General features: G+C 34.7%; 1 protein-coding gene across 3 annotated transcripts in view; it reads left to right on the top strand.

The window, feature by feature from the left end:
* PMS1 (PMS1 homolog 1, mismatch repair system component) overlaps positions 1 to 13636 on the top strand; it is an 89398-nt gene that overhangs the window by 12145 nt on the left and 63617 nt on the right. For all 3 annotated transcript variants that reach the window (XM_037043765.1, XM_037043763.1, XM_037043764.1), the window contains exons 3-4: positions 353 to 535; positions 10688 to 10790. In XM_037043765.1, the coding sequence (XP_036899660.1) occupies positions 353 to 535; positions 10688 to 10790 (286 nt within the window). The remainder of the gene's footprint in view (positions 1 to 352; positions 536 to 10687; positions 10791 to 13636) is intronic.

Genomic DNA, 13636 nt, shown 5'->3' with positions numbered 1-13636 from the left:
TATAGTGTTGTTTTATTTGTTTGAGAGATTTGTATACAGAGGTATTTATAATTTAGAGGAATTTTTTTTCAAGTTTCAACATGAATTTAAACATGATACCTATGATACTGAGACAATTCAAGGGAACTTTAAAGATTAGACTGTTTTTCTTGTTTTATAGTTAAATCTGAGTCCTAGGAAAATGAGGAACTTGCCCATAGTACCATAACTACAAAATTAAACTTTTACTTCCTTAAAACTATGTTTCCATAAAAGAAAAATAAATGACAAAGTTATTCTACCTGTGCTTCTGTTTCTAAGTATTAACAGTTTAATGTCTGTATACTAAAAGTGATTTTTAAACTTTGTATAGGAGAATTATGGTTTTGATAAAATTGAAGTACGAGACAATGGTGAAGGTATCAAGGCCACTGATGCACCTGTAATGGCAGTGAAGTACTATACCTCAAAAATAAATAGTCATGCAGATCTTGAAAATTTGACAACTTACGGTTTTCGCGGTGAAGCCTTGGGATCAATATGCTGCGTAGCTGAGGTAAGGTAATTTATATTGACTCTTAATGATTTTATAATCACAGAATATTAGAATTAAGAAAAACTAAACCAGTATTTAGCAAAGAATTTTTTAAACATGTTTTATTTATTTATCTTTAGAGGGGAAGGGAAGTGGAGAAGGAGAGAAATATCAATGTATGGTTGCCTCTGGTGTGTCCCCTGCCGGGAACTGCCCTGCAACCCAGGCATGTGCCCTGACTGGGAATCGGACCGCGATCAAGAATTTTTTAATGTGGTGAATATACATAACATAAAACTTACCATTTTAACCAATTTTTAAATTAAATTTATTGTGATAACTGGTTAGTAACATAAAAATTTCAGGTGTTCAATTTTAGAACATCTGGGTATTCTATTGTGTCCTTACCACCTGGATTCTAGTCTTCCATCATCATTTTAATCATTTTATAGTGTACAGTTGAATGGCGGTAAGTACATACATTCACATTGCTTGCAGCTGTCACCACCATCCAAATCCAGAACTTTTTCATCATCTCCAACTAAACTATGCCTCCATTCTCCTTTCATCCTATCCTCTGATAACTATATTTCTCTCTTTCTGTGAGTTTGACCATTCTAGGTACTTCACATAAGTGAAATCATGCAGTATTTGTCCTTTTATGTCTGGCCTATATCACTTAGTTTAATGTCTTCAAAGTTTGTACGTATAGCATATATCAGAGTTTCATCTTTTCCTAAAGCTGATAATATTTCATTGTATGCTTGAATCACGTTTTGTTTACCTGTTCATCTGTGGATGGACATTTGGGTTGTTTCCACCTTTCGGCTACTATTGTGAATAATACTGCTGTGAATGTTGGTAAGGTCTGTTTGAGTTCCTGCTTTTGCTTCTTCTGAGTATGTGAAGTATGTCCAGAAGGTACCCAGGCATGTAACATGAAAAATAGAGACATTTACTGAAAAAAATAACAAGAAACACTGTACATGGGACAATGATGCCTCAGTCCCCTTCACAGTAAGTACTTTGGGACCTCATACAATGCTCCCAGTTGCCATCAGCTGCCCTGTTGTATTTTCCTGAGTCTTATCAACAGTCAAATCTTTTTCCTCTCAAAGGTGATTTTAGTTTTGGGAAAAGCCAGAAGTCATGGGACACCAAATCTGGGCTGTAGGGAAGCTGAGTCACCTAAGTGATTTGATGTTTTACCAAAAAAACTCTGTATGAGACAGGATGCATGAGTGGGTACATTGTTGTGATGAAGCTGCCAATCACCAATTGCCCATAGCTGCAGCTTTTTGAATCATCTGAATAGTTTCCATGGATGACTGTGCAAGCTTAACACAAAATTTGATACAGATTTGCTGCTCAACTCAGTCATTTTGAATGCGTCAGCCACACAGTATACATGCACACTCAATGGCATCTACTGCCCCTACTGACTAGTACAATAAAGTCATCATTTTTCATACATGCACATTCCAGTCCACTCTTCTTGGCTGGCAGGTTGCATTGATGTGCAAAATATTCTTATATTAACAATGGCTGGGCTTTTTTCAGACAGACCTCATATACCCAAAAGTGGAATTGCTGGGTCATGTCTTTCTGTTTAATTTTTTGAGGAATGACAAAGTATGTGTTGCAGTGCTTTTATTTAGAAGAGGAAGAAGTGTTTCAGTGGCCCATTGTCTTGAAAAAATGTATTCGATAAAATTAAACAGATATCTTAACAATATGCACTTTTCAGAGCCTTAACTGTATTAAAGCATATTGTAAATGTCTAAGTGGTTTACAGTAGGTACATTTCCATGCCAGCTACTTGACTATGAAACCCTTTTATTGAGAAGTATATCACTATTTCCATTGTTGTTCTGTGGAATACACTCTGGAAATACGAATCTACTCAGTACAGATAATTAGATTATGTCCTAGAGATGTGATTGGGTTGGCTTAACCCCCTAGAATTTTGCTTTCCTGGCTGATGGTTAGGTGATTTCAGTGTTTACAAAACCCTGAGTTCAGTGCCTGACCCACTTGATTGCCAAGTACCAACTGTACAGTGCCTGCCCCTGCAATAGATTGTTCATCTAGTTTGTGGCATAGCTCATCTAGAACCTTGTTTTCTTCATTTGCGTGTACTTCCCGCTATGTTTTGTCACATTACTCTGTGCTATACTATTTGCCTGTTTTATAGAGTAGTAGTGAATGTGTGCTAGTAGAGACATGGTAATTGTGAGGGTCTTTTTAAGTGCCTGAGTTTATCCAGAGATCGTGTAAACCTTCATTTGTGCTTAGGCTGGCACACTCTATTTAGGTGAGAGTTTTCAGATGCAATAAAATGATAGGATTTTACACCTGTTGTCTGTGAAAAGTATCATGGACACGAGACATTGTTTCTGTCTCCTCATCTGGTCTCTGGACATCTATTTGGTAGCCTGGTCTCCCCAGCACTGATACATTCTCCAGGCTTATTGTGATCTTCCCTCTGCCCTTCCTCCTGTAGAGTGTTGCCATAGGGGAGGTTTTCTCCATTTTCTGTGGATAGGGTCCTAACTAGGTATTCATTTACTCTTTGATGGTGGGGTTCTGTAAGGTGACGCCTAAATACGAAAGAAAAATTATGGGTGAGAGAGGAGGTGGAGTTTAAAGTAGCCAATTTTGCTGTTCTAGCACAGCGGATGGTACACCCTTGCTTAGAAGCAAGATGTTCAGACATTGCTAAAGGAGGGAAGACTTTGTTGTTCCTTAAGTGCACTGTTCTTGAAACTTTTATCCCAAAACTAGCATAACCTGTGTTATTTTTCTTAGCACTAGATTTATTTAAACTTCACTGAGCCTCCAAAGAGATTTTAGGAAGGAGTGAGTAGAGGGTATAGTTGGACATTGCCTGTCATTCTCCTCAGAGACTGTATATGAGAAGCTATAGCCCTGGGATCTTGGAGAAAGAGCCTGTTTTAAAAGTGGGATGGGATTTGTTCCAGTACTAGTAGCTTCCAGTACTACTATTGTTTAAGCTCTTGGTGACTATTTTAGAAGTCATATAATTTGTTTGGTAACATAAGATTTGATTTTTTTAGCTGTTGTCCAACTTCGGTAGGTTGTCTTTAAGCTTTATTTTGGCATATGTAATTTAGCATTTCTATATTTTCTAAGAACCTTTCTACTGAAATTAGTCATTATTGGCTTTGTCTGCTAGGTGGCAGCACTGTACTTAGTCTTTTAAAGTATATTGCACATAGGCCATATGATTTATCCAAATCTACACTGTAGTTCTCGTTTTAGGTGGCTGTCTTGCAAGTCCATATCCAGTGGTACGCTCTGTTTTGTTTCTTTATTTGATTACTTGAACCCACTTGATACCTATTTTTATCATTTTGTCTTTTTTCATTTTTGAGGCATTTGAATGCCTTGAATATACTTAAAATAATGTTTGCCCATCAAAATTACAAAAGGAGTAAAAGAATTGTCAAAGTATCACAATAATAGAAAACTATAAATTTAAAAAATCATGTTCAGTTTTCACATTGCCTTGTCAAATGTTTGTAGAAAATATTAACATTCTGTAGAATCTCTGTGCTTTAAATCTTTGGGGGAACCACACACAGATACATGTGTTGTGAGTTTTTATAAATGTACACTCTGGTTCCAGATACAGACTCTTGTCAACACCCCTGAAGGTTCTCTCATGCCCACTCGCAGTCAGTAGTCCTCAAAGTAGTTGCTGTTCTGGCCTATATAGATTCTTGTAGATTCTATATAGATTCTCTGACCTAATCAACATAGATTAGGTCTACCTGTTTTTGAACTGGATCTAAATGGAATCTTACTATATGTATTATTTTTGTCACAGACAAATTTTTTTGTGATGATTTAGGTTGGAAAGCCAAAGGAAATACGGGACTCTGGTGGTAGTAGTGATGGACCCTAGTCACTGCCCAGAACCCCATTTCAGGAGTGAGCACTCATTTTCCCAGCTACTAAGAGTCTTGGCAACTGAATGCTCACAGCTGAGTCTCCCTCTGGAGTTTGCCCTTACCTCAGCTAAAGAGAGTTACCTTACTCATAGCATAGAGGACACCCACACCCATGACTGGTTGATAAGGGGTTGTAAAGGCCTCATTCCAATTTGCAACTCTGCCATACTATCTGTGCTCAAGAGTGTCCCCCTGGGGTCAGTCAAGGCCTTTTGACTGTGGCGCTGCCTCACTTCTCTTTCTCCCGTGTCCCCATGGGAGATCATCCTAGAACACTCCCTGGTAACTGCCCACACTAGTCTCCATCTTGGTCTACTTCATGTGTAAGCCATTACACGTGAAGAAAGACATTACACATTACACATTAAACCTTACAACATTACACATTGTAAGGTTTTATGGTTCGGTCTCATAATATTGATAAGGAAACCGAGGTCTTTTGAAGACCAGATGCCAATTCTTTTCATACCAGCTTCAAAACAGTCTCATAATCAGTTGGCTAATATTTCATCGTATGTAGAGTGCTGTGCTAAGAAGTTTACTTCAGAGGAACTGTGTACAGTGATGTAAAAGTGGAATATGAAAATTGTAAGATGGTGTGTTAGGGTACAAACTTGCTGTCTTCTCAGATTGCTGACCACCTGAATAAAGCGCATATAAAGATTCAAAAAGAGAGAGAAAGAGAGAGGGGGGGGGGAGGAGGGAAGGGGAGGGAAGGAGGGAAAGGAAGGGAAGGAAAGAAAGTGAGAAAAGGGAAAGGAAGGGAAGGGCAAGGAAAAGAAGAAATTGCGACTTATTTTGGGATAAATACTGTATTGATGGTGAAACCGAGAATTCAGTTCCAGTTTCATGCTCCCAATGCTGAGTTTTCCACAGTGGGTCATGCTGCCTTCTTATTAGTGTTAGAAAGGTATTCATAAATTTAAAGTACCTCATATTTAAATAATAAATATCCCAGGCCTGCAATGGTAAGCTCAATAGATAAGTTATTAGGAGAAGTCAAGTTGGAACTTATGTGGGGAGGATTCTGAATAATGTTTCAGAAAGCAATATATGCTAGTTAAGGTCAATTACATTTAAAAATAAATACTGTTGTTAGGAAGACTTAATGAGTGCTTTTTTGGGAAAAATTCACTTTTTAAACTTAATGAATATTCTTCATCACTCAAGTGAAGTCTCATTTATAGAAGTTGCATATTTATTTTAAGGCTCCAATTTATTTTGAATGTTTGGATAGAGATTGCAATTATATAATAAAAATTAATGGTTTGGTTATTTTATCTGCCAAACTAACTTATGCTGATAATATTAAAGTCATACAGATATAAATCATCTCAGGCTTATCAGATTGATAATACAGGGTGGAGCAAAAGTAGGTTTATGGTTGTGAGCAGGAAGCACAGATTATTCTTACGTTATCATCTAATAATAACTGCTATTGTTATCCATACAAAGAGTGGTAAACATATCTTTGCCCCAATGTTTATGTAATTGGGGTACTGTTTTGTTGCAATATTAACCAACTATTCCCCTAAAACTCCAATTGTTGAAATTAGTTTTTGTTAGATCATTTTAAAGGTGTTAATAATTTTATTTATAAAAAGAAAAATCTAGACTTTCAGCAAAATTGGCCAGAGAAATTTAAAATACATCTAATTCTTTACTCTTTATACACTTTAAAAGAATGGGCAGTTTTCTAGTTTGTCAATAATAAAATGACTTTCAATCATAGAATCAAACAATCCAAAAGTGTAAAAAACACTCTCTTTATATCTATAGGGTATCTTATTGGTATTTTAAAATGAAATTACTGATTTCATAGTCTATGATGAATATACAGTGACTAGCAGAAATTCACTGATGTGGTTTTCTTTAAATGATATCATCAAGCATAACTTCTCTTGAAATTTATTGTTGTTTGTAAAGTAATAATTTTGCTGTGTTTGTCATCCTTCAGTGATAAATTTGTAATACTAATTATTAAGCATACTAAGTAGAATGAACTCAAGAGTGAAAATTCTGTTTTAATCTATTCATTAAATTTTTTAATGAATACTGCGTATATTGTTCCTATCACATAATGAAACAGTAATAATGTGTTACTTCTTTATAAGTAGATAACTTACATACATTATATTAAAATAACATTTTCCTCCAAAGACATGTTTAAAAAGCTCAGAAGTTTTTTGACCTGGATTTTAAATGGAGGCTAATTTATACCTAAGTTTTAGGAGGAATGCAGAACCTTTTTGTTTTGTTTTCTGAAAATCAGAACAAATTCTGAACTGGGAGTCAGAAACCTAATTCTCATTCCAAAGTGTTTGCATAAGAGACTTGACCAAAGGCATAGAACAGGTTAACTTTTCTGAGAGTTTTTTTTTAATTTATAAAGTAATATAATAATTTTAAGGTCAAAGAAAATAATACATATTCGAGTATCTTGAATATTGTCACGTGCCATACAGTGAAAGCTATTTTTACGCTGGGCTTGAAGATGGAAAGTGGTATGCAGCTGTATCATGTAGGTGGTGATGTCATCAGCCTTGCTCATCACCCTGTTGGCAAGCAGTAGTTCACCTCAATTGTCAAAGTTTATACAAACTCCTCAATATTTTGGGGAAATCCTTTTAAATTTTTACAGCCATTTTTAGGTAAATTCCTTCTAATTTTCACCAAAGGTCTTTATTGTGTTTCATAAGACCGTTTTTTCCTTTTGGTTTTCTCTCAGAAGAATTAGAATTGCCAGCCATCCTCTGTGTAATACTCATGTTTATTGATTTATTCATCCAACATTTCTAGAAGTGGTTACAGTGCACTGGGTGTTCTGATCTGTCAAGTTCACTGTACTTATTTGTGTGATGAGCTACTAAGGGATCTGTATGTTTGTTATTGTTTTACATTGCATTAAACCTCCTTGGCTTCAAGGGGGTAGAATGAGAAGCTGAGTCATTCTGTTTTGCAGGTGAAGTTGAGACTCCCTTCTTGATGGGCCCACTTAGCTGTAAAAGGGTAGGAGGAAGCCCCTTGTGTAATTCTGATGGCTCCTGCCTCTCGCTGCACAGTGTAGAGTGCTTTCTATGTCTTTTAGAGCCATGAGAGTAGAGCTTTATTAGAATAAGCACAGGAATTTTTGAAGATTCTGCTTCCTAAATACAGCCTCCTCACAACAGAAAACTGTTGAAAAGGGGAAAAGACAGAGCCAAGACTCTGTGTTGCTGGTTTCCCCCAGTGAAGTATCAGGGAGAAGGTTCTGATGTCAGAATGCTTATATTAGCGTACACCTATGCACAGGCAGGCAGGCAGGCATACTGACACAGAGTAAGAAAAAGACATTTCAGTCGTCCAGGCAAATTCCATATTTCAGTTGAATCAGGAGGACCATTTATTTACTTTAGTTTTCAGACTCATGTTTGTTTGAGGCATTCTTCCAAAAGTCAGTAAAAACAAACAACAAAACTGTAACATAATTATCTAAAATGAACTTTTGTTAAGGGAGGACTTTTTGTATGAATTACCAGGATATATCCTAAGTTTATAATTTACTTTTTATCTAAAACATTGAGAAAAATATGCTTATCTAAACTTCAAATGCTTTTATGTAACTTGAGTTTTGTAATAGTAGCATAATTTTTTGAAACTCAGTAACTGAACCAGAGTCAGTTTTTAAATAAGTGAGAGATGATAACTGAGAACTCTAAGGTCCTCTAAAAAATTCTAAAACAACTTTTAAAATAAACCTCCTTTCAAAATTCTTTAAATAATTTTTCTTATTTATTTTATTAACACCACTAGATTCATTAACTGCCACAATTCCTCAATGTCTCCACTAAGAGGCATCGGTAATACTATGTAATATTAGAGATACTTCTGAGGTGGAGTTATTGCAAGTTCATGTGCTAGCTGCTGGACTGCTTACACATTCTGAACCTGTGCCTGGTCCAAAAAAAGGTTTCCTGCCTTGGACACAGGGTCATATGATGAAATGGACTCTTGAAATACAATTCCTTCCTCTGAGGAACACACTGTATTTCATGAATTTGTGAAACATGCTTATGTGTTATATCCTTCACTGACTTTAGTAGTGAATTGCAAAGCATTTTCTATCTCAGTAAATTTTCATAGTACTCTACACAGTCTAATTTTAAAAAGTTTAATGTTGGAAAATAATATTGTGTTATATTTTTTTATTTAACATAAATGTCACAGTGTGATCTATAAGTCCTATTTTGCTTTTTAGTAATCCAATTTATTCATCTAGGCTGGAGTATATTTACTGCTCACTAATGTTTTTAAAGGATGAACAAGTTAATATCTGTAAAGGGCTTTGATGTAGTTCAAGCAAAACCCACGTAACCTTATAGAGTATTAGCATCATCTTTATCTTATCATCACCCTTCCCTCAACGGTGATAGTGTAATCTATTCAGGACCATCTAGCAAGCCACTGGCAGAGTTAGTGCTAGAACTCAGAGTTCCAGGGCTGCCTTTGCTCAGTGACACCAACTTTAGGTCAGGTGACTAGCTCTTTAGAGAATAGAAATAGAATTCAATTGACCTTGGCATTTTGGAGAAGTGATTGGTTAAATGTAGAATTGTTGTTAAAGGGATAATCATAAAGTGATTAGAGACAAAGAAAATTTCTAGCAATCTTTTTTCTTTATTTTGACAGACTTTACCAGAAGAAATCACTATTGGACACAGTGGAGTTGTGATGTAGCAGAGGAGATTAATTACTGGGAAAAAATTAAATTATACAGTTTTGAAACATGGATTATATTTTTGGAAGAAGTAAAATAATTACTTAAGATTATTAGAGAACAGTTATTGCAAAAATAGCAGCTTGAAGTAATACCCCTAGTAAGGATTTTGTGGATATCACCCTCAGAGAAAATCTAATAAAGTATACTAGTACTGTCCTCTAGAGAAGCCATACTTTTTCCTGGTGACTTTGCAGTTCCCTGCATGGTACCCACAGGTTCCACAGAGCCATATGGCTTACAGTAAATCGGTGCATGATTAGGACAGGGTGACAGAACCATCAGATGTAGACTCAACTGGACCCAGTTAAGTTCTAGCAGTGGAGTTGCAGCTTCTTTCTAAATTATATAGATATTTTTAAAGATTTTATTTACTTGTTTTTAGAGAGAGGGAAAGGGAGGGAGAAAGAAAGGAAGAAAAAAAAACATTGATTAGTTGCCTTTCATACCTGACTCCCAATCCAGGCTTGAGCCCTGACTGGGAATTGAACTGTCAACCTTTGTTTTGCAGGATGATGCTCAGCCACCTAAGTCACACTGTTCAGGGCTATATAGATTTAAGATATAAGATAACCAGCTCTACTCAGACTGAGGATGACCTAGAAAGATTGCTTCCAGTTTGAGGTCATCATTGTTCACCAGAAGTGTGAGGAGGCTACCCTTTTCTGAATCCACCCTGTTCTTGCCAGCATCCCCACTCCCTCCCTGCCTATGGTATTTTCTGGCAAGGATATGGTTTACTGTTATTATACTCTCCTACAAATCCCAAGGTACATGTAAGCAGAAAGCTGGGGGAGAATGCAGATCTTCTCAAGTTTATATTTCTGTGACTCTAAAAATCTTAGGAAATGCTTCGTAGTGAATGAAATTCTTTCTTATACTTACATGTTTCAATGCTAAAGTTTTTTAATTAATAAAAATTTTACATTTAAACAATTCAAAGGTTGGGTTTAAGAAAAATGGGTGTACATATGTATGTATTGATTTGTATGTTTTTATTCCTTTGAACCACTAACTTGAAATACAGAGATGTAGTTTTATACAAATTACAAAAGGAGGGAATGATCACTTTGCAAAAGGATTATGTACTTTACTAATAAATTTATGCAAATAGTCTCTTAAAAAGCAAATTTATCTAATGCATTTGAGGTATTTGCTTTTACAAATGAGTCACACAGTATATATAGTAAAAATAGCCATTTCAGGTGTACTGGTTTATAGATGAGTATTTTAATTAAAGTATTTAAAAATCATTAATTTAATCTAAAAATATATTGCTTCTTATGTAACTTGAAGCAATATTACAAAAAAGTGGTCATAAGAATTTATTAACTGAAACTCTTTAATATTAAGTAAATATATGGTAATTATTTTAAATCTGGTTTGATAATGAGATCTCTGCAAAAATTACACATTTATTAGAGGTTTTTTTTTTAATTCCAGGTTTTAATTACAACAAGGACAGCTGCTGATAACTTTAGCACCCAGTATGTTTTAGATGGCTGTGGCCACATAGTTTCTCAAAAACCTTCACATCTTGGTCAAGGTAAGAGAGTAGCTTTATAGCATTCTTTGCCTTTTCTGTTCTAATGGTCTGTTTTTAAAAATTCTCACTCCTGAAATTCAGATGTATTGCTTTGGGCTTGATAATAGCTAGCTCACTTCCAAGTGAACATTCAGCCTGTACTGTAGCCACCCGTCTTCTAAATACTTAGAGCTGGTCTCAAGAGGAACTGTGTGAAAGACTTCAGATAACAATGTGGATTTTTACTCTTCCATGAAAACTGTGAGAGCAGTTATTTTACTCTTAATGGACTACTATGTCTTCTTCAATAATACTTTAGTGAAATGCCTAGAACATTATTGATTTAGTAATTATGGTAATCCATACCTTCAAGATACTGTGATTAAATAATTTAAAATATACTTATTTACAGAAAACTTCAAAAGTGTATAAGTCGATTGGAGAGTGTACCCATCACTCAGTTTAAACAATTATTAGCCCATTGTTGATGTTTCATGTAATTCCCTCATCTACTTTCTCCCTTGCTGTATTATTTAAAGCAAATAAATATATTAATTATTATTGCTGTTGGTCATTTAGTTTTTTAGTATGTTATATGTTTAAGTAATTTTGTTGTATTGTAATTGACATTTTATGTATCTAAGTACCTCTAATGGGGGGGGGGAACTTCAGGCTTGCATTTCACATATCTCCTTTAATCTTCTTCACACTGCTAACTTTTGGTAATAGGGTGTATAAAGCTGAAAGAATATTAAAGGTATGACTTCTCTGGAGTCCCATCCAAAAGAATTATTAGATCTGAAAAGGGACCTGTGTTTTTGTTCTTGTCTGCCCTCCTCCTCCAGTTTGTATTGTAAATTCACTTTTAGTTTTGTGGTGCCTCCCTGTAATTTATCAAAGTACTATATTTTTTTATGGTTTCTTCCCTCCAGTTTTAATGTTAAATTATTGGATTTATTTCTCAAATGACTTGTCTCTCTTCATTGGAATTTATTTTCTTGTATCTTAACACTGATATCAAATTCTCATTCTTTTTTTATATACCTCCATTTAGTTATTGATTAGTTATTTCTTTTAAGGAATAACATTTTTGTATCCACCTGGGGGAAAGAGTTAATAAAACTCCTAAGAAAACACAGTAAAATTTTTTCTAATTCAATTCAAAGAAATGAGCTCATCTGATTACTGATTAATTTGATGTATAATAATTTATGTATTTTATTTAAGAATAATGTTGTTATTCTTTTTCTTTTTACATATGGAAGATTAGGACAAAGAGAGGCATTTTAAAATATGGTTCCTCTCCAGAAATGCTCTGACCCTAGTTCTTAGGAGTTCAAATTAGGAAACCATTAGGAGATATTTGAGTGGCTATCAAGTAGAGTACTTTGAGGTAATCTAGTCACCTTATAAAACTTAAATGTATTTATTTTTATCTTAGTAGTAGCCAGTCTAATCTGGATGGCCAGTGGCTTTGCATCACTCATACTTCTCATGCTTTCTTTTATTCATCTCCATGAGAACTATGAAATAACAATTCTTAAATATGGAACCCCGATCTTTGCCTGTTTTCTGATTGATTTTTCTTCTAACTTAAGTCTTCTATTTTTAGTAAGTGAGATCAGATATGCATATTAAGGGGTTTCCACAGTCGATAAATGAACCATACTTTCTTTAGCAGTATTTCTTTCACCTTAAGAAACAGAACAGCATACTTGGAAATCCGGTAGTTGCTAAACTAGTAGTAATTGCCTTTCATAGCTCACTTTTTTCTCCTAATTACAGTTGATTGGCTGGGAAAACAACAACAAAAAAAATCAAGCTCTTAGTTTCAGATTGCTCAAGGCGGACATATTATAGAAATCCACAAACACTTTCAAAAGCATTTTACATTTATATTGCCTTCCTGCTGATAGTTTTTGAGTGATTGAATCACGGACTCACATTTCACCACCAGCTGTCATTCAGTTTCCATTTAAATATTTTCTGTGTAAGATAAAACTACAGTTCAGCCATCTTAATTAATACCTGTGCATTTAGAGTTCTTGTAGATTAATTTCTGCTGTCGTGTAAATATCCTTACTTAGCAGTTACTCCTCAGATCATCTGATAACATGACACCTGTAGATGCAGGGACAACTTGCAAGAGAATCTTTTTTAAGCATTGGAAAGTTTATTACTCCTTTAAAAAAAAACGTTTAAAAATGTCTAAAAATAGTTTACCAGAGATTCCAATTCTGGTATAGGTATCTGTTTAATGGGATAATTTGGCCATTTAGAATGATTTATGTGTTTAATAGTATGTTATTTAGTAAGTGAGATCACTTACACATTTAAAAAAGTAAATATAAAAATAAGTCTTCAGCTTTTAAATTCTTTTACCAAGTACTCTAATATTTGTTTTAGTTATTTATTTTTGTCATCATTTCTATTCCCTTTACCCTAGATAATCAGTATTAAGCTTTCTAAATTGATTTACCGTCCTGGAAAAATTCTTTTAACACCTCCTAGTTCTTCTTGTGCCTTAGGAATTTCTCGGATGTCAAAAGTAGTATATTTAAAGTATTCCAATGAGGCTATTTCCTTTCCCTACCCTGTTATTAGAATAGAGCATCATGTTCTTTGTAAATCCCTGCTATGTTGATTGTGCATGTATTGAAAGATTTTTTTAATCTTGAGAATGGAACTTTATTAAATAGTTTAAGGAAACTCTGATATATTCAAGCAATTATAAGTCTTGACATTAGGAATATAAATAGCTGCCTATATTAATGGCATAACATAGGCATTGTGTAAAAATAAAACAGGAAGCATATCACAGAGCTGCCGTTTAATTCTGGTGTTTTTAGAATGTGCTAAAGTTAGAG

Source organism: Sturnira hondurensis, unplaced genomic scaffold (assembly GCF_014824575.4).
Source record: "Sturnira hondurensis isolate 20B ecotype Veracruz unplaced genomic scaffold, ASM1482457v3 Scaffold0004136, whole genome shotgun sequence".
In the NCBI taxonomy this organism is placed as follows: Eukaryota; Metazoa; Chordata; class Mammalia; order Chiroptera; family Phyllostomidae; genus Sturnira; species Sturnira hondurensis.
Note: the sequence above shows the minus strand (reverse complement) of the source record. Positions and strands in the feature narration are given on the sequence as shown.